This window comes from Paralichthys olivaceus, chromosome 1 (genome assembly GCF_024713975.1).
Source record: "Paralichthys olivaceus isolate ysfri-2021 chromosome 1, ASM2471397v2, whole genome shotgun sequence".
Lineage (NCBI taxonomy): Eukaryota > Metazoa > Chordata > Actinopteri > Pleuronectiformes > Paralichthyidae > Paralichthys > Paralichthys olivaceus.
In genome coordinates this window covers 14,300,899-14,321,021 of record NC_091093.1, presented here as the reverse complement: position 1 = coordinate 14,321,021, position 20,123 = coordinate 14,300,899, and the positions used below count along the sequence as shown (strand labels likewise).

The 20,123-nt window shown below is 40.2% G+C and overlaps 1 protein-coding gene across 2 annotated transcripts in view; it reads right to left on the bottom strand.

The window, feature by feature from the left end:
* Positions 1-20,123, bottom strand: part of galnt2 (UDP-N-acetyl-alpha-D-galactosamine:polypeptide N-acetylgalactosaminyltransferase 2) — a 52,299-nt gene that overhangs the window by 15,182 nt on the left and 16,994 nt on the right. For both annotated transcript variants that reach the window (XM_020098872.2, XM_020098873.2), the window contains exons 2-7: positions 8,360-8,447; positions 4,790-4,943; positions 2,036-2,134; positions 1,845-1,912; positions 1,669-1,734; positions 1,429-1,550 (exon numbers count right to left, since the gene is read on the bottom strand). In XM_020098872.2, the coding sequence (XP_019954431.1) occupies positions 1,429-1,550; positions 1,669-1,734; positions 1,845-1,912; positions 2,036-2,134; positions 4,790-4,943; positions 8,360-8,447 (597 nt within the window). The remainder of the gene's footprint in view (positions 1-1,428; positions 1,551-1,668; positions 1,735-1,844; positions 1,913-2,035; positions 2,135-4,789; positions 4,944-8,359; positions 8,448-20,123) is intronic.

Genomic DNA, 20,123 nt, shown 5'->3' with positions numbered 1-20,123 from the left:
CAGCAAACAAAAGGCTTCAATTAATCTGACAGCAAAGTGTTTTAGATTTCAGGCATTGATTCATTTGCAATAATAACAAAATGCCACACTTAGATGGATCAAAAACAGAATCATAGTTTTTTTCAGTCATATCACATAAATATTAAAAGAAGAATCCTCATTTTACTCATGGTGCCGCACTTCAGATTAAGATCACATTCAATCAAGAAGCTCCTTCTCAAGTCATGACTTCAAGGCTTCACTCTAAATGTCACCAGACGGTTCATCTTTAATGGAGCTCAGTTTACGTTTACTCTGTTTCAGGAGTGTGCTTTTACAGCTTGCTGTGGTTTGGAAAGACGGAAACATGACGCGCTCAGAGGAATGTCCTTTTAAAAATGAAGAAACATGTTGTCTTAGATTAAAAAAAACTGTTCTGACTGATAAAATAAAATCCCCACCAAACAGAGTCATTACTCTTGGTATGAGAAAGACTTTTTTCCAAACAGTTCAAGTCAGAAAACAAAACGTGAAAATTTGTTTTTATTCTGAAAGTGTCCAAACATTCCTGTATTACTGAAGCGATGTCACACACTCTTTGTTTTTCACGTGAATGTTAATGAGACACTGACTGAATGGTTTCCTCACTGACCTCCGACCTCTATGTTAAAGAGGGAAGGAAAAACATAATTCCTCGACAGATATAAATAAGTGTTGTTTTACTGGCTTTTTTGGGACATTTTTTGTGGCTGGTGTTGACATGGTAACAGGACATCATGTCACGTCCACCTAAAGCAGTCAGATGGGTTACAGGGCCATTTTTTTCCCAAAGTGTGTACGTTGGCTGAGGGATTGGACCATACAACTAAAGCTGTATTGGATAGAAGTCATCAATAGTAATCAGCCAGTCTCAGACATGAACTCAGAAAATGTCACAACTGCGTTCAGTCATTTTCCAGACTCTGTTTTCACATGTGAAAAACCCAGCAGAGGATTGTGTCAATCAGAAGCACTGACTACATGAAATGCTGCAGATATCATGTTTTTGTTTACAGCACATCGACATCAGTGGTGGGTTTTATTATCAAAAGCTCTTGTCTTTCCAAGACTACCTTTTTGTGTGTGTGGCTCCTTTTTTTAATTATTAATTATTATTAATTTTGTGTTATATATTCTTTTAGTTTTTTAGTTTCACGTCCATCGTGTGTTAGGAGCCTCATCAACCTGCTCACCTGAGTGCTGTGAATTCCTGATATACTCTCACGTGAGCTCACGCCAATGTTTTTTACTTGGGAGCTGGCAGGAGAATATCCAGAGAATATCCACAGCAACTGACTTCGACATTTGCGCTCTCACATTCTGCCCCATCATATAATTTCAGGAGAATGTCAAGAGTGTAATGCAAGTGTGTGTGTGTTTGTGTGTGTGTGTGTGTGTGTGTGTGTGTACCTCAGCCACTCTCTCCAGTAGCGGCTCCAGCCAGTGGTCATTACATTCACAGTGAGAATCCAAGAAGGTGAGCACTGGCGCTGTGGCAGCGTCTGCACCACGAACCCTCGAGCGCATCAGTCCTGAGAGAAACATCAGTCACAAGAATCTTGATTACAAACAATCACACGTCAAGAAACAGCACTGGGAACTTTTATGTGATAAAAATATAAAACTTTCTTCATCTCCTTTTCTAATCACCTTCTCTGCGGTCGTTCCTCAACACTCGCACTTTCTCAATCTTCCCCAGCAACGCTCCGTCCTCCGCTGAAATACACAGGGAGCAAACAAATGAGATTCACTTTGCATTTGCACTTACACACAGATATCAATAAGTCTGAGTGTTTTTGTTTGATGTGTTTCCGTGCAATACTTACGATTGTCGCTGTAGTCGTCCACCAGAATGATCTCTTTGACCAAGTGAGGAGGACTTTTCTTCAAGACACTAAAGCGAGACAAGGAGGGAATTTATAGGAAGAAATATTTAAAGAAGATAGAATCTCAGCCAAGACATACAAATAGATAAGTTTTTTTTTTTGAGTGGATAGCACACACACCATTCACCTACCTGACCACAGTCCGCAGCAGAGCAGAGCGAGCCTCATTGTGGAAGGTGATGACCACACTGGAGGCTGGTAGGTCTGACATCCATTGTTTATGTCTGCACCTGCACACACAGAAATCAATCGAACAAGGAACAAAGACACACAAAAATGTTGAATGACAAAATAAAAACATTCCTCACACACAGGTGCACAGCTCAATGAATAGGCAAGCTGAAATCACTCCCTAAACAGGTCCTAAAGACAGGAATGCACAAAGAGGAATTCAGGACACACTGAGGCATGCACACGCACGCACAGAAACACACACAGGTTTACGCAGATGTCCTTGTTCTAGGACTTTGCATTGACTTCCATTCATTGTGTCAGCCTAACCTGAACCATGACTAATTCATGACTAACCCTAACCTTAACCTGACCACAATTTACATCTTATTCCCTACTTTAACTAGGAACCCTCATTAGGACCAGGCTCTGGACCCTATGTGGACTACTGGTCTTGACAAGGTCAGTGTTTATTTTGGAAAAGGTCCTAAAGAAGTACCAAAGTATACACACACACTTGTTGTACATCTATCTTAGTGAGGACACTCATTGGCATAATGCCTTCCCAAGCCCTTAACCCTAAACCATCAAAGCTAGATGCCTCACCCTAATCCTTACCCTAACCTAATAGAAATTCCTACCCGGACAATAAAACCCAGTCTTAACCCTCAAACAGCTCATTAAAAGTGGGTCAGAAAGTGATGACTGGCCAAATTTTCCTCACTTTCCCAAAATGTCCTCAGTCTGTAGCTCTAGGCTCAAAAGGGTCCTCACAAAGTACACACACACGCGACTGATAGTGGTTTTGCTGAGTGCAGGGCAAAAATCCAAAGATACTGTGTCTATACTTTATATATATTGGATTGTCAGCCTGGCAATAGTCAGTCTGTAAGCTCTTTTGATCTTTTGTTGAAATCACTCACCCTGCTCCGCCTTTTTTTCTAGAAAAACCTTCACAATCGCTGCTGCTGTGCAAATGACACATCACTCGCAGATCAATGGGAGACGCATCCCTGCTCTTTTAGTGGGCTAATGGCTAAATCTGTCTGAGTTAGGTCAATACATTAGAGAGGCCAGACCACTGCCTTTATAAAAAATCTTTGAATCACACAGTATGTATGTAGACCTAAAATCTAGACAGATACAAGAGGAGTCAAACCACTGGCTATAAACAAACTGTTGTAGGACGACAGTGAGGGCAGCAGCTTCACTTCTTTTTGTCTCCAGCTGATTTACAGCTGAACTTAAAAGTCACTATGTTTAGTTAAATAGACAGTGTCAATGTTCAGAGAACTGAAGACATAGCACAAACTTTTCAGCATTCAATTGTGAGGCATTTAATTATTATGGAATATTTAAAGAAATAGATAATAATGAGAATGACACGCTACAATAATCAAGATCAGAATGACTGGTTTTCCGTAATGACCTTGTTCTGCAGAGCAGGGTGAGGCACAGCCAGACAACAAACACTTGTCTAAAATGCAAACCTGTTCCTTTTATTTAACACATGAAAATAAGATCCCTCTTTGAGAACGGGTTTGTTCAGTGGGTGCACCACATGAGCCCGTCACTGTATCACAGGAATGACACACACACTCAGACTGTCGTTCAAACCCTGACTCACACATCAAATGACATTCACACTCCATTGCTCGAAATAAACAAGACAAGACTCAAATAAGGAAAACACTCAATAAATCCTACAGAAATCATACAGTTGAAATATTTACATGAACATATAAAAAATAAAAAGTCTTGTCTGCCCATTGTTAAGCTGTTGGTCTTAATATCAAAATATTTGCTCAGAGTGTGGTAGGTATTTCTTATTTATTACCTCTGAATAGGAGGTTATGTTTTCATCTGCGTCGGTTAGCAGGATTACACAAAAGTTACTCAACCGATTTTCATGAACTTTTGTGGAGGAACACAGGAAAATTCTATTTCACTTTCTTTAACATGGTTTTAGCATTGATTTGCATACTCTGATCGTCTTCTATCTACTAATTTCATGCAATTTGTTCATGCAATACATTAAATAATAATAAACTGAATTAACAGGTGACCAGTGCTCTGTAGCAGTGGCTGCAGGGTTCTGTGGACTGAGTCCTGCAGTTGGTCTTTACTTGCAACGGTTCAATTGCTACAGGTTATTTTTACAGTTTTTCGTAAGTAAACTGCAACCAGGCCAAACAAACAGCCCATTCAATACATACAGGTTTAGAACAGTTCCTCCTAGTAAAAGAAAATGCTGGAAGCTGACAGGATATTTGGAAACATTTGACCTTAAATTTAACGAGGAATGAGACTAAAGCAAGGATTGAAATAGGCAGATTTGTATTTCTTTGTGCTAAACCAGTATGCAGCTTAATTATTCAGGAGGCAACAAGATAATTTGGCACAAGTCGAGAATCGGGCTTAATAAAACATAATGGCATGATGCTGTTTCAGGATTATGTGTGTGTGTTTGTGTGTGTGTATGTGTGTGTGTGTATGTGTGTCTGCTGCTACTTCCTGGTTCCATTTGATAGAGCACAGTACAGGGAGTTTCCAGTCTGGTGCCATTAGAGACAGTAAAGGACAGCATGTGCACACTAAAGACCTGCACTCGCACATGCAACAATAAAAGGCTTATAGGGGCAGTGTTGTAGTTTCCCAGTGTGTCTCATGTATGTGTATCAAAGCAGGTACTCTGGGCAACGGCAGATACGTACTGGTCGTTTCTTGTATCGGGCACTGCTCTGTCCATGCGGAGTTTGTCACTCTCCACCTGGTTGAACTTGTTCCTGGCGTATGGATCCTGACCTGATCGGACCACTGTGGCACCAACGTATAGGTCCTGGTCAAAATCCTGCCAGCGCACTTTGCCTAGACACACACACACACACACATATATATATGAAGCAATCAATCAAACCACATCCACCCAGAAGCTGGAAGAATGCACTTGCTTTGCTGTTGTCTTGTTTGTGGTCAGAAAATTACATGTTGGAATAAGGGGGAGGGAAAAGATAGAAAAGCATTCAATTGCAGATATTCAAAAACTTTGAATAAAGTCCAGTGCACATGAGCAGAACAGAAAAGCAAACAGGACACTGTTAGATGATAAGCTGGTGAGATGATGAGAATCGCATTAATCTACCATGTTGATTACCCGTAAGTGAAGGTTACTTATTACCTATGGAAGTTAAGTTTTATTATCTGTATTTTGTTAGCATGTCTGTTAGTTAGCAGGACTATTTGGTGGAAGGTGAGGTACGGGTCAGGGAAGAACCCATTACATTTTGAAGGGGATCCAGATCAAGGGGTGGATCCAAGATTTTTTTCACTTTCCTAAAAAATGTGGAAAGGGCGTATTACAAGTTTTTTTTGATGATTTGATGAGATAAAAGAGAGTAATTCATGGATCTTGATGACTCCAAAATAAAAATCCAGATCTAGTGAATTTAAATGTGGTTTCACAAGTGGCCACGGTGGAGGTTTGCAGTGTGTGCCATTCTAGTTTATAAATGTTTTAAGGCCATTTTGTTATATATAGATTATGACTGAAAATGACTTTCCTTTATCTTCTTTATGTGTTCGCTTTCACATAAACACTAAATCCATTTTTTTTAAGAAATATATTCTCAATGCAACTCTGGTGAAATGTTAAACAAACACACAATATCCCAAAATAAAAGATGCTGTTTAAACCTTTACAAAAGGTGGAAAATGTGTCTCAGGAATGAATGGGATTACACATCAATGGGAATATGAAACGTAGGCAGCAGCTTGGATGATGCAAGGATCCCTCACGACCGGCAGGAAGGAAACCTCGCTGATTGACAAGGTGGCCACATGGCACTGAGGAAAAGCTGACATGAAATGCATGCTGCTCATATGCAGAAAATATGCAGATAAGAATGTAGGAGACGAGGCGAGGCTGTTTGAGCAAAGCTACAAAAACACAAAAGAACATTTACTATGCACTGTGGTGAGTTAGGGAGAAAAAACCCCTCCTACATTTGAGTATTTACTTATTTGCTGCAGCCTAAAAAGTGAGTTTAGAAGGAAAGAAAGGCGGAGCATGTCGCGTCTGTCTGAGCAGATTACCGAGATCATTGCCCACTAAACAGAGAAAGTTGTCATGTTTAATTTCACAGTTTGTCATTGGCTACTGAGACACGGGCACACACGAATAATAATAATACAACTAATTAGCCCGGTGCAGCTGCTATGCTAATGTCTTGTGTTAAGCATATGGTTGTGTGAGATTACACTACCACTATGGATGAGTGTGTAAGAGAGAGAGACAGAAACAGAGCCTTACGAGGAGAAAAGATCCAGCGAGGTTGTGTGTGTGTGTGTGTGTGTGTGTGTGTGTGTGTTTGTGTGTGTGTGTGTGTGTGTGTGTGTGTGTCTACCCTGACAGCATGTGAATGTGTCTGGCATGCTAATGAGCCGAAGCTTGTGATGATCGGCCTGTGACTGTATAACAGTGCCTCCAAGTCTCTGCAGCATGTGTCACAATGTTTGATGTCCTTGCTGATATCTATGTTTAGTGGCAGCAAGTAATTCATGTGGTGAAATAAAGGTTTTCGACTTCTCTCTCTGTGTGCCACTCTCTCCCTGCTCTCTCCTGACCTCCATGAACACTGAACCACTCAGAGTAGATTAATCGTTCACTTTCTCGATGGAATTACTAGTCTTGTTGACATTTTCCCAATACTTTCTCTGTCTCAGACCACTTTATAGCAGGATACTCTCATCAGGACCCCACTGGCAGTTTGCTGCTTCGGACCCTCAGAGTAACAGTTTACTTTTTACCCCTTGTCACTGAGCTGTTTGTTTAACCCAACAAAAACGATAACTAAAGGTTAGTTTGATGATGTCGTGAAGCAGTGTGGAATCATGGGAGTTTACCACCATTGCCGATGAAAATGTACCTCATCTTCATGTTTAAGGTAATGTATTAGAGTTTTATTCACATTACGCAGCAAATGCCAATCAGTAATCGTGATCCATTAGGCCCTCCACACTGAGTTTGATTCTATTAAAGGTTCCCTCCTATTAAAGGGAGTTTTTTCTCTCAACAGTCACCTGCTGCTTGTTCATTGTGGGGTCATTTGTTGTGTTTCTCTATAATTTTGTAAGGTCTCAACACGGCTATGTGAACAAAATAATGTAATTTGGCAACTTACAAATTGAACTGAATTGACTTTGGCTTTGGACTGCAGGTGGAACATTTATTACACTATTAATGATTAATCAAGAAATGTACAGAAGATCTATTAATCAATTAAAAGAAGTATATATTATTATATGATATATTAGTTGCAAACCTAAACACAAAATCCATTTGCTGTTTTTTTCCAGGGGGTTTAGATCCCATCAGACAATCTTCATCAGAGAAGAGTTATTCTTTCATGACTTAATCCTCCATATTATTAATCCCAATCTTCTCCATCTCCTCTTTCCTCTCTTTCTTTTTCACCTTTTTTCCTCTTCTTCTTTCTGAGTTTGTGGGTGTGTGTTGTTGGTTGTTGTGGGTGACACGATATGCTGCCATAATTAAGTATAAAGTCACCCTGAAGTTGAAATAGTTCCTACTTCACCATTCAAAGTGGATTCCATTTCTACTGCTGGATCAGATAAGAGAGTGTGTGTTCAGCGTTCGCAGGCCCTGGGCTTGTGAAGGAGGGGCAGCGGCTGCCGTGAGTTGAGTTGAGGACGAGCGCTGAATGAAAAATTGCTGCTCAAATTTGCTCTCTCTACTCTGACTTCTCTGCCCTGCTGGACTCTAAAACAATGTCTCTCAAAGTCAGGGTGGAGACGCATAGTTGGGTTTGTGGAAGGATTAAAATGGATCCTTGAATTATTCTGGATACATGAGTGGATGTGACATTTGTGTCACACTGATGGCTGTACAGTCTTGTGGTTATCTGAACATGGTGAAGTTGAGGATGTTCATGCTCTTCTGATAATAAAACCAAAGCTATGTCACAGTGTTACCACATTTGAAATAGGAAATGGTTTCGGTTTGGGAATATGATGTGGGAAACCCTCTGGATACATGATTGTGGTGTACCATGTCTGTGCATACACATGCCTCACAGCTGGGTGTATTTGTCATTCCCTTCATTACGATCACAATCACAAACAATGACACACTGAACCCAGAGATCCGGAACATATATCCTGGTTATGTATATCACTCATAGACTCAAATATTTGCTATATTATCCATCTCATGCTTAGGTGGTGTGTGCTGGTGGTGCTGCAAGATGAGAAGTGAAGTTTCCTACCTGGTGGCAGGGTCTCCAGACCATGAGTCTTATCGTCAGAGCTGTGAGTTTTGCTTTTACTAGATGAGTCACTGGAGCCCCAATCATCCTGAAAGAAAACATGAGACACACGCATTAGCATGGTATTCACAGAGTAGAGCAGCTAGATATACACCTTATTCTTGAAGATTCTAAATAGAGCGCATCTAGAATGGCACTAAAAAGGGCACGTACCCCCATCAAGGCTCAACAGTCCCTTTAAATTCAATCAAGCTGCAACAGATTCATGAATTATTCCCTGGGAAAAAGTTTAAAAAACAACAAAGAAAATTAAATTGTCCTGTCTTACAATGTTAAAGTGAAAAAAGTTCCAGGATCCAAACCAAAATTGGATTGGCTTCTTCCTTGATGTGCTTAGTGATGCAGACATTTCAACCAGGTCATTCATCCATTCACTCATCTGTTCCTTTCCTCCCTTCCACTCATTATCTCCTTCATTCAGTCACTCCATCCTGACAGTAGCACAGCAATGCTTTCACCATTTACCCAGATGGACATTTGACCAAGCCATTCCTGCTTGTGTTCATCTATATCACTATAAAAACCCAATGAATCAATACACTGTGAGTCACAGCAATAAGTGCCCGTCCCTCTCTGTGCAGACCGCTGCCCTTGACTTCAGAAAACTATTGTTCAGCTCTCTCGTTTGCTCCGTAGGTCCCTTTCACCTTCAGCTTTTTCTAAAGGCTTTATTGATCTGTTTTTGTTACTGTCTCAGCACAACAGGCAACAGTTTGAGACCAACATAAACAGTATTTAACAGTTCATTTCTACAATGGAGAAACGGTGTAGAGGGGAGAAAAAGGATTTTCACACTATTTTTAATGCTTTTTTGTCGCTGCCTTTCTAGCAGCAAAATAACTGCTCTTGTTTTCTCTTTCCTCTACATGCCAACGTTTCCGTTCATCTGCTAAGGATGCCGTGTCATTGTGTTCTAAAACTACACCTATTTTCCAGTGACTGAAATAAGATTATGTTCTCTAACACCCACGACTACTCTTAAGAAAATCCTACATAAAATACATTTCTATAAGTGTTGATGACAGCTGAGAGCGTGCACAGTCTGACGGTGATTGCAAGGATTCAGAAGAAATACAAATTTCCAATTTAGCAGATGCTCGATGTGGGATGGAAACTAAAGCCGACAGTATATTCGCTGCGGAGATGCAGTCTGACAGATTCAGGGGGGAAAACAGGACATATTTCAGGGTAAAATAAAACTCTACATCGGACTTTCGCTTCTTCTGGCATTTCTGTAGAAAAGGTTCTATAGCAGACATTCTAAAGTCAACTCTTCAAACTGAAATGCTTTAACTTGTTTACAAAGTCTGTCACAGCTCAAAAATGAGATTATAAACTTTCTCCATGTGTTTTCACTGTCAGTGGTAGTGTCACTGAATGTTACAAGATTCATGAATCATTCTCTTAGAAAAATAGTGAAATGTTGAAAATCATCCTAACTCACAATGCTTAAAAAAAGAGGGGAAAAAAACTGGATCTGCACAAAAATGTAATGGGTTCTTCCCTGACCCAAACTGAACCCTGCACCAAGTTTTGGGGAAATCCGTTTCGTCGTTTTTGCGCAATCTTGCAAACAGGCAGGGGTGAATAATAACTTATTATAACGGAGGAAATAAAAAGGTTGCTCAGAGAGGACATACCTCCACCAAGGTTTATGCACTGCTTTATCTCAGCATGTTGAAGACAGTGAAAAAAACGTTTATCTGGATCTGCTCCTAAATAAAATTGAGTTCTTCATTAGGTCGTGTCCAACCCCCCCCTGTCGATTGACTAGCAGAAAGACATATACTGACACTCATGTCACCTGCAGTTACTTCCATCACAACAGCTCTATTCACCTCCGACCTGCTGACAGTTTACCAAAAGGCTTAGACAGATTTCATAGTTTGAGCAGCTGTTCTCAAGTGACAATCCATTTACAGGAAGTGAAATCTTCAAAATAAACATTGGCTGAACAAGAAACTAAAACAAACAAGCCACTAGTTTGCTTCTGACTGTTGAGTATGAGCTTCCTCTTGGAGACGCACCACCTTCCCTTCTATTGGCTGCACAAGAAAATACAACATTTGCTATGTTAAAATGTTCATGTGTTTAATTCCATTAGAGAACAAAAAACTATTTGCAGTCCCATGCCAGTCGTTTTGCTTCTACACCCTAATCACACTTATGATGAGCCAGTGCTGGGAACAGATCAACAAGTAATTTTCCCTGCTGTGCTTCACTGTGCCAAATGGCTGCAGAGCGTTGGGTTCCACTTTCAATTGCAACTGCAGAAATTCATTTTCCCTTTTTCTGAAAAAAATAAATAAACAGTTGAGAGAGGAAAATAAATGATGGTATGTGAGATAAAAGGAGTTCAACAGTGAAAACCAAGAAATAGACAAAAGTGAGATTTAAAATAACAAGAGTCATCAGGAGATCTTCACAGCTGCAAAACGTACCAGAGCAGATAACCTAGTGCTATAACAATTACAAGTGGTAATATTTCCTGTTACGGGTAAACACTGGATGACTGTTATAAAGCACACAACATTAGGGCTGGGAAATAAAACAGGATCAATAATTATCGCATATAATTTTCAACAATAATCAAATCATTCTCTGTTCAGAGAGTTTAAACCCACTGGCTTCAATCAGAAGCGAAATCTGTCTTTGAACCACAGACTATATAAAAAGCTTTGAACTTATAAGAAAAAATAATGTGATAATTACATGAAATTTTATTATATTGCTATTGATAAAAATGTTATTCTAATATTATTTATATTGTTTTATTGCACAGGCCTAATAACAATAATCACATAAAGACATCAGGGCATGCTTTACATAAATTGATAATCTTCCTAACCTACAACCTGAAGATGCTCTCAGGATTTTAATGGTCACTAAAGAAACTCAAAATATCAAAGGGCTCCACTTCACTTCCTGATTAAATATTCATGAAAGAATACCTAATGGAGTTCTACAGATTGATAACAGACACACAGATGGATGTTTGGACACACAGTCGAGCGGACAGACATCCTGATCACTATATCCCCTCACATTATTGGGGGGGGGGCAGTACAATGAAAAAATTAAATGAAAGAAAAGTCGCTCGGAGAAAAGTGATAGGAAACAAAGTGCAGCTGCGTCTGTGCTGCCCACTTCTGATCCGCACGTCCTGTGATTTATGGATATGATATCACAAATCGCACCAGGACAGAAGGCTTTAAGAGACGATGAGAACAACGCAGTGCTTTAAGGAACCGTCTGTGTGATTTATCAATAACTGGTCGTTGTGAAAACGACTTGTTGCTGATTGAAATGTGGAGATGCTGGCAGAGCTATTTTTATGAATCACATCACTCGAATGGATTTAAAAACCTCTTGTTGAAAATGGCTTCAGCCTGTTATCTGCTTCTCCTCTAGAACACAAACATGATTAAAGTGCTCTCACACGCACGCACGCATGCACACAGGCCTACTTGCTACAGCCAGTGTATTAATAACAGACAAAAATATCGTTTTGAGCAATTGTACTGCAACATTTTTTTCTTTTTGTGTAGAAATAAAAATATATTTCCACCCTGTCTGAAAATATTATATACTATATATGTGCAATCTTTGCAATCTTTGATGCAAAGGAATGCAAACTTATCAGGAGGAAACAGAGGAGCCCGTAGAAGCCACTGATGAAGTCGTCAACTTTAAGAGACAATGACAAAAGACATTTTTTCTGTTGTTGTCAGTGTGTCTGACACAGAGAATCTCCTGCTGCGTTCATAACAGGTGAAAGGCAAACTCCAGACCCCATTGTGTGGACATTTTCAAGTGTTCATGTCTGAAGATGGCTTGATATTGTCTTTTGATATTCCTTAAGTTGTAGCTGCTTTTTGTTTTGTTTAAAAAAAAAAATTCTATCTGTGGAGGTTCTTGCTTTTTTGTTTTCATGGTTTGAGCCACCTCCCAACTCTCCTGTGTGAACATTTTCCTGCAGTGAGTTTGTCTCTGTATTTTGTTGGTGGTTCTTGTACGACAGCACTCAGCATCTGACGGAGAGATAAAGAATTTATATTTGTAAAAAAAGAAAACACACACAGTTTTGTGGGCTGTTTTTGCAGCATGACGCAAAATGACAATGACACCTGACAAGTCATGATCACGGTCTCAATGTGACAAGCACCTGATGTCTTCTACCGATCAACACACACTGAGGCTGCCACAACGACTTGGAGAGCAAATCTGCTTGTTGCCCCTTTTACAGCAGAACAGTTTCTGTTTACTCCTGCTCAACACCACATTTAAGATGTTTGGGTTATATCATTACGTTTTTTGTATTAAAAGCAACTGTCAGACCTGACGAACGATCTCTGCAGGGTCCATTAAAGGTCTCACACCTGCTTCGCTGATAATGGGATGGACTTTAAGCCCCTGACAGATCACACCAAAGCGTGTGTGTGTGTGTGTGTGTGTGTCAGCTCATATTTGTGTATGTGGGGGTTTGAGAGCTCACATGCATTAGTGCGTCAGTCCGGTTACACGCACACTTATCTGTTCGTAAGTGAATGTGTATGTGTGTTCTATCAAGACTTAGTTGAGACTCTAATAGTCAGCGTATAATCCACAGTAATCTGATTACATCCAGTGATAGAGGAGTCGAGGGTTCAGTACACACACACACACACAACACACACACACACAACACACACACTTTTACATACATGTTATGTATACGTCCAAACTCAAGCCAAAACTGGTTCTGATTTCACAGAGTAAATCCAGATTAAACCATGTTCCGATACAACACACTTTGCCAATGATCTGATTTGCTCTGCGGGATTTAATTTATTAGAAAATCCCTGCAAGAGACAGAACAATAAAGGACATCAGGCATGCAGAGCAGCAGGGAGCAGAAGTAAGCACAGATGATAGGGTACTGACTGAAACCTGTTCCTCCTAAATATATCATAATGAATGAAATCTAAGAACTATGTCAAGTATGACAGAATATCAGAGCCCCAGAATTACTCACATTTTCACATAATTGAAGATGAGGTGAAGCAGCCTAAAGAATAACCTTTGAAATGCATTATGTTAACTGACAAACTACAGGCGGAGACAGTAGGTATCCACCGTCTTTCCCACAGTGATATCAGATCAGCGAGTGCACTGAGATAAATTCTGACCAGGATGTTTGTAGACTCAGTTATCAGTTGTTAGTTTTATTACAACGTGCTATTATCTGCGTCATTGAGAAAGAACTACATCACACAGAAATAATGAGTGAGAGAATGGATAGGTGTAGAAACGTTTCAATGAAGATTTGGATCGACAGAAGGAAATTGCCCTGCACAGAGCCATCACTACAAACTTGATCAGAAAAGGAACAAATGAATACAATGCTGCTGGTTTCCAATATGTTGTCCTACAGTATGTAATCTATGCTTTCACCAACAGGGCAGTGTACAGCAGCGACCGCTGTGAGTGATTAGAGACAAGATCCTTCAAGTAGATGGCTCAGGTTCAAGCCCTCATGACAGCCAGCATCTGTCCTGCTGAAGTGTCCTTGAGCAAGAAGATGAATTCAGATTCGCTCCAGGCGTGGCACTCTGATGAGCTATGCCTGACCTTTGAATCTACCCCGGGGAGCGAAAAGAGAACCTTCCCTGCAGGGGTTCATAGTAACATCACAACATACTGTGCGCACCGCGCTGGTTATCACAGACAGAAGTAAACCACAGTCAAAAGGGGATTTTAAAAACAAAACGTTATTAAGGAAATTATTTTACTCTCACATCACTTTTAATGTATGATGTGTGAAACTGACCTGCCTGGACAGATAAGCATCAGAACTGTCAAAACAAACAGAGTCACATGACACCTCAACCTGATCCCTTCTGAATCAGATCTCTCTCTTCAAGACAAATCTGGTGAAATCTTTTACTAATGCCAACTCATATTTTCTTATTGGTCATTTATTGCTGTTTCTAAACTGATCAGTTTACCATCAACACACTGTGGCCTTGATCACATTTCTTATGGAAAGCACAACACCATAATGTCTTAAATGTGAATGTAAAATAAACCTTCATGGCTAAAATATTTCTTGAAGAATCAGCTGCAGTGTAAAACATTCATTCTCATTAGACACACCGCATTAACGTAAAGCACAGACAAAGATTTGATCATCTCTCAAAGCCTCATTTCTTCTCCAGACGAGACCCAGACGTGAACTCGCTGACCTTCAAGGAGTCAACCAAGAAAAATCACCACACAAGAAGAGAGCGAAGTCTGATTTATGTCCCATTGTGAAGTCAGGAGAACACATTTCAATCCTATTTATGTAAAGAGGGGTGAGGGGAGTTGAATGTCTTGTAGAGCTCTCACGATCTATGGCTAAAACATAGTTTACCACAGAATAACACAGAATTTAAAAAACTGAAACAGGATTATTAAAAAATAGAGGTTCCTCCAAACTCTCCCTCACAGTTCTTGAAAAGCAGGAGACAGAAAAACTAGCTCGAGGGACTTGTTTTCAGACATGGAAAGCCTACAGACAGTTGGGGAAATACAGATTTTGTCTTTCACGTGTGAACAAAGCAGAAGGAGATTCTCCAGGGAAGATGCATAACAACCACAGGAAAATGACTGGAACATCCAGGCGAGAGGTGACGCCTGCAGAGCATGCAGACATGAGGTATTAATTCTGCTGCGAAAAATCACAAGTTGTTATTTACAGCACATTAACACCACCGTCAGCCCGTGTCGCCAAAAGCTCTCGAATCTCTTTAGCCATTGTCAGACATGAGCTGTGGGTAAAATCCGGACAATTGGCTAGCAATTAAATTAAATTGCAACACAGCGCAGCAGTATACACTGCAACCACCCCACTGGTTTAGTGCATCTGTGGCAGCAAACCTTAAAAATAAAGCTGTCAAATTACATATGACTGAACCTTTCTCCTTGAACATCTCCTCCCTTCAGTTTCTGTTCATTAAATCACCTCTGAAGGTCTTTGTCATGTGGTGGCGCCTCATTTTCTCCCCTCCATTTAGCACCTTCATTGAAAACATTAGGCAAGGCAATTTTTTTTTATAAAGCACCTTTCATACACAGAGGTAGATTTAAGGTGCTGAAACACACAGTGAAAACATCTTGTCATGATGCTAGCTTTCTAGGAACTCCATCTGAATGATTTAATGTATCTATGTGCTCCTGCTAAACGCCGCTGAAGGGAAATATTACTGCTGAACATTTTGCACATGGCTGATTAAACTCTTGGTGTAACTGGCTGGTAGACATGCTGCTCTGTTTGTGAGAGCAAGAACGATAGATAGTGAAAGGAAATTTGAAAATGAGGAGAAAGCAGAGCAGAGGGATGTGATAGTCAGTCCATGCAAGGTTCTTTTTTTGTGTGTCCCTTGTGACTGATTGTTCCACAGGAAACAAATTAAAGATTTAACATTGAGCTCAATGCTTCTCTCAGTGATGTAAGGTTTCTTTACGAATGGTTATTATTATTATATACATTAGCTATCTCTGCGTAACCTGCTGTTCTTTGAGGGACAGAATGGCACAAATGTAAACTACAGTCTTCCAAAAACTAAAGGCATGACATTGAACATACTATTCCAGAACAATGGAACAAGGAACAACTAAAAGCAGTATGAACACACAGACTGAAGACAGAAAGAGTGATAGTGACCATTCCGATAAATAAATCCACAATTCTCTCAGTTGTGTAACAAAGCGTTCTTCAAGTTGTTAGTCAACCAGTCCTGGAGTAAGAAAAACACAGTCTGTTTCTCTGACACTTAATAAGGCATGACAAAGGAGGGAAGTTATCCAAATTATCACACACTTTTCAGAAGCAAGTCGCGCACACGCACGCACACACATGCACACACATGCACACGCACACACACACGCTTGCTCCTGCTGGCAGATGTCTATTCTGCTTCAAACACATGGATCAAATCATGTCTAACTTTAAAATAAAGTTTAATATGCTGCCATCATAATCAAACATTCACCAAGAGAGAAAGAGCAGAAAGAGAGGGAGGGGGGCAGAATAACAAAAAATCAAAAAGATTTCAACCCTGAAGCTCTGTCAACTTGACTCGAGAATTCAGACTTGAGGAATGAAACTGTGACAAGTCTCACCATGGCAAGAGCTTTAGAAAGAGAGAACGAGCAAGAGAGAGAGAGAGAGAGAGAAAGAGAGAGACTTAGGGGGTGTTAGACTCAATGGAGCAATTGTGTGAGCTGGCCTCCTTCCCAAAACCCCATCTGCATCACACACACACGCACACACACATGCGCGCACACACACACGCGCACACTCTCTCTCACACACACACTTAAAATCAGATCACACACATAGGAAGAAAAGTAACTAATTATCCTCAGTTCCTGTGTTCTTGTTTATCACCAGCTGATTCTGGTGTTGTCTGGATTAGCCCAAATGAAGACGTCCAATAAGTAAGTTTGCTCTCAATCTGTCTCCCAGAAAAAAACCTGGCAAACTTTCACCACATCACAGCAAAAGCATTTACGAAAGATTCTGTGTGTATACCATCTGTGTTGCTACAGTTGCTTTTACAAAAACATTGCTGGAAACACAATTCTGTATCTATTTATTAAATTACACATTACTTCAAATTTCAAAAGGTCCTCAGTTTTAAGTTGGGGGTCTACTGCAATAGGTTTATATGCAAATACACATGATTTGTCCCAGTGTGCACTGCTTCAGCACCTCTTTTCACTCTCTTTCTGAAAAAAGCAAAAGCCCACACTGCTCTGATTGGACAGTCAGCCCACATTATGTGACAACTTGGAGCGTTTGTTGGAAATGTCACACCCCTTACCCAGAGGCTTCCTGATCAGCTGTAAACACTGCAGCAGCCACAGTGACAACAGTGTTGGCTCTGCCACGTCGATTCCAGCTAGCCTGGAGCATGATTACATGTTTTGTCTGTGACGAAAACTCTCTTTACGCAAAGAAATGGAAACAAGGCCTTTGTGAAAAATTTGAGGATTTAAATAGGACAAGCAAAGGCTTTCTCAGCGGGCTTCTAGATGTTTGGCCATACAGAAGAAAGTCTGTAAAGGTTCCCTTTAATGAACATCAAAGTAATAAAATTAATAATTTCAAATTAACATGCACCTAAATGTGAAGACAGGAGGAGGTTGCAAAGGTGGAGGGAGTTACCTTTGTGAAAGCTGGCAGAAGAGTAACAGCAGTGAGAGAGCATCAAATATTCATGTAGACAACTTGAGAGAGGTCATGGCCACATTGTTGGTGAATGGAGAACATGTGATGAACGAGGCTTTACTATTCACAATGTATGAAAATAGTTTGTGGCATCAGCTGAAAATGATGGATTTGGTTACGGCTGCAAATAAAGATTACTCATTATCCACCTGGCTGTTGACATTTTTTCCAGTAACTGATTGTTTCACATACAAAATATAAATATCATAAACTAGGAGGACACTCAAAGAGCGCTTACCTCCTTACCTTTATTTTATGATCATTTGTTGAACTCTGCTAACTAACGGACCGACCGACAAACAATTGTCCAGAACCAAAGTTGACTTCTTTACTTTAGGTTCATCTGAAATCTATATTCAAAAAGCAGCAAAAGCTCAACCTTACATATGGTTTTCTGGTGAGAGTAGCTGTGGCAGTTAAGGTTATTGAGGAGTTTGGGCAGAAAGAATTGTACAGCCTCTTATTAAAAATCAAACTAAATCCATACACAGACACAATAATATATATACGCCTGTAAATAATTATCAGAAATGTTACCAAATTATTATGAAAGTCTTGTTGTCATCATGTCCACTGGTAAAATGACCAGTGAGGCCAGTTCCCCAAGCAGCAGCCAAGGGAAATCATCTGCCTCCCTGCCTGTCACTGACGGATCAACACACACAATAAACAGAGCTCAGGTTCATGGTGTCTGTTACACACACAACACACACAGACCTTTTATGTTCAGCCAGAGGGGTCACAGACAGGACCTTCTGTGTTTCCGACCAGGAGTTCAGACGGACATGAGAAAATGGGGATAAAAAGTGGGAAAGGAAGCAAAAAAGAAGGGTGGATGGAGAGAACAGCTGATTGCTGACAGCTGGAGCTGAGGAGATCTGTGAGAGGAAATAGAGTAGGTGGGGTAGGAAGAGAGGGGGATGGGACATGGCCCCAAAAATATAACAGCAATGATAACATTAAACTTTATTTAGAGAGCACTTTTCAAAATCCATATCACAAAGTGCTTTACAATAGCAGCATAATAACAATTTCAAATAAAATGGAACAGGTAAAAAATTATTTGATGCATGAAAACCAATACGGCATATGAAAACAGAAATAGGGACTTAAAAGATGTTAATGACTCAGCTGACCTGGTGCCTCATTTATAAAAAAGTGCATCGGATTCATAGTAAAAGTGTGCGTGCACACAAGGTCTGAAAATAGCATCCGAAAGAAAAGATCCAGATCTATAAAACCATGTACACGCACACCTGAAGGCCATGTTCCCTTCATAAATCACTCTCCAACTAGAAATGTTGCGTACGTGGATCTGCCTCAAAGTCCGCCCTCTACACGCCCACATTCAACCATAAATGGTCAAGGCGAAGCACCTCATGAATATGAAATTATCCTGCCAACCACCCGACGAGAGGAAGAAGCACAAGTTTCTGACACAGACATCGAGGTGTTTGTTAGCGAGGTGGAGGTGCAGATAGTTTTGTGGCCACAGCAGGAGAACCACTATAAAAAGAAAATGCTGCTGCTGCTAGTGCAGTGAGTGAGAGTGAATGAGAGGACAGTGCCTGAAATAAAAAAAGTGGTCAGATTTAAAGGGTGCACATTTTACTCATCCAAAATTAGAGAAAGCTGCAATATCCCTAACCTATAAAATGTCATGACATATTGTATTTCCAAAAGGGGCTTTAAGCAGAAAGGTAAACAATTATACAATGTTATTCATAGCAAATTCAAGATTACAGTTCTAGAGAATCGAAATCAGCTGAGGATTCCGTTACCAGGAAATCATAATGGTCTTATGATTTTGATTATGATTTCTTGGCCACTCATTTATTGATACTCCTGGAACAGACAAAAGACCTCTGCACGAGGATCTCAAAGTACATGCTGGGACATATGGTACAGAAAGGTCAGAGATATAGCTCTGAAGAGAGACCACAGAGAGCCTTAAAACTAGTTTGTAATATCTTAAAATCTGAAACAGACTGGTAGCTAGTGGAAAGACTAAAACAAGGGTTATATGATCATCAGACATTACTGTTATCATGTGGTTTTCTTCTTTCTACCTGAACTCAAAGATGATCTTTTGTGTTTGACATTCACCACACTAACAAACAAAAATGTTAAATTTCACTTCCTGAAATCTTTTGTCCAATTTTCCTTTGGCGGTAATGATGATTCAGCATTATGGAAGCTGCTCGTTCCCCCGCTGTTAAGACGGCGGGGGTTTAAGAAATAATTTGAACAAATGACTCCTGATAAATGGGCAGGTTCAAATTCAATTTTCGGAAAGGAGGGAAGGCGCTGCTGGAGAAAAAGAGGAAATGCAAAACAAGATGAGGTAAGGGGCAAGGAGCAAGAGAGAAGAGTGGAGGAGCATGGGAGCGAAAAATGAAGCAGAGGGGGAGACAGAGTGGAGTGCTGAATCATCCGAGTGTGTCAGCA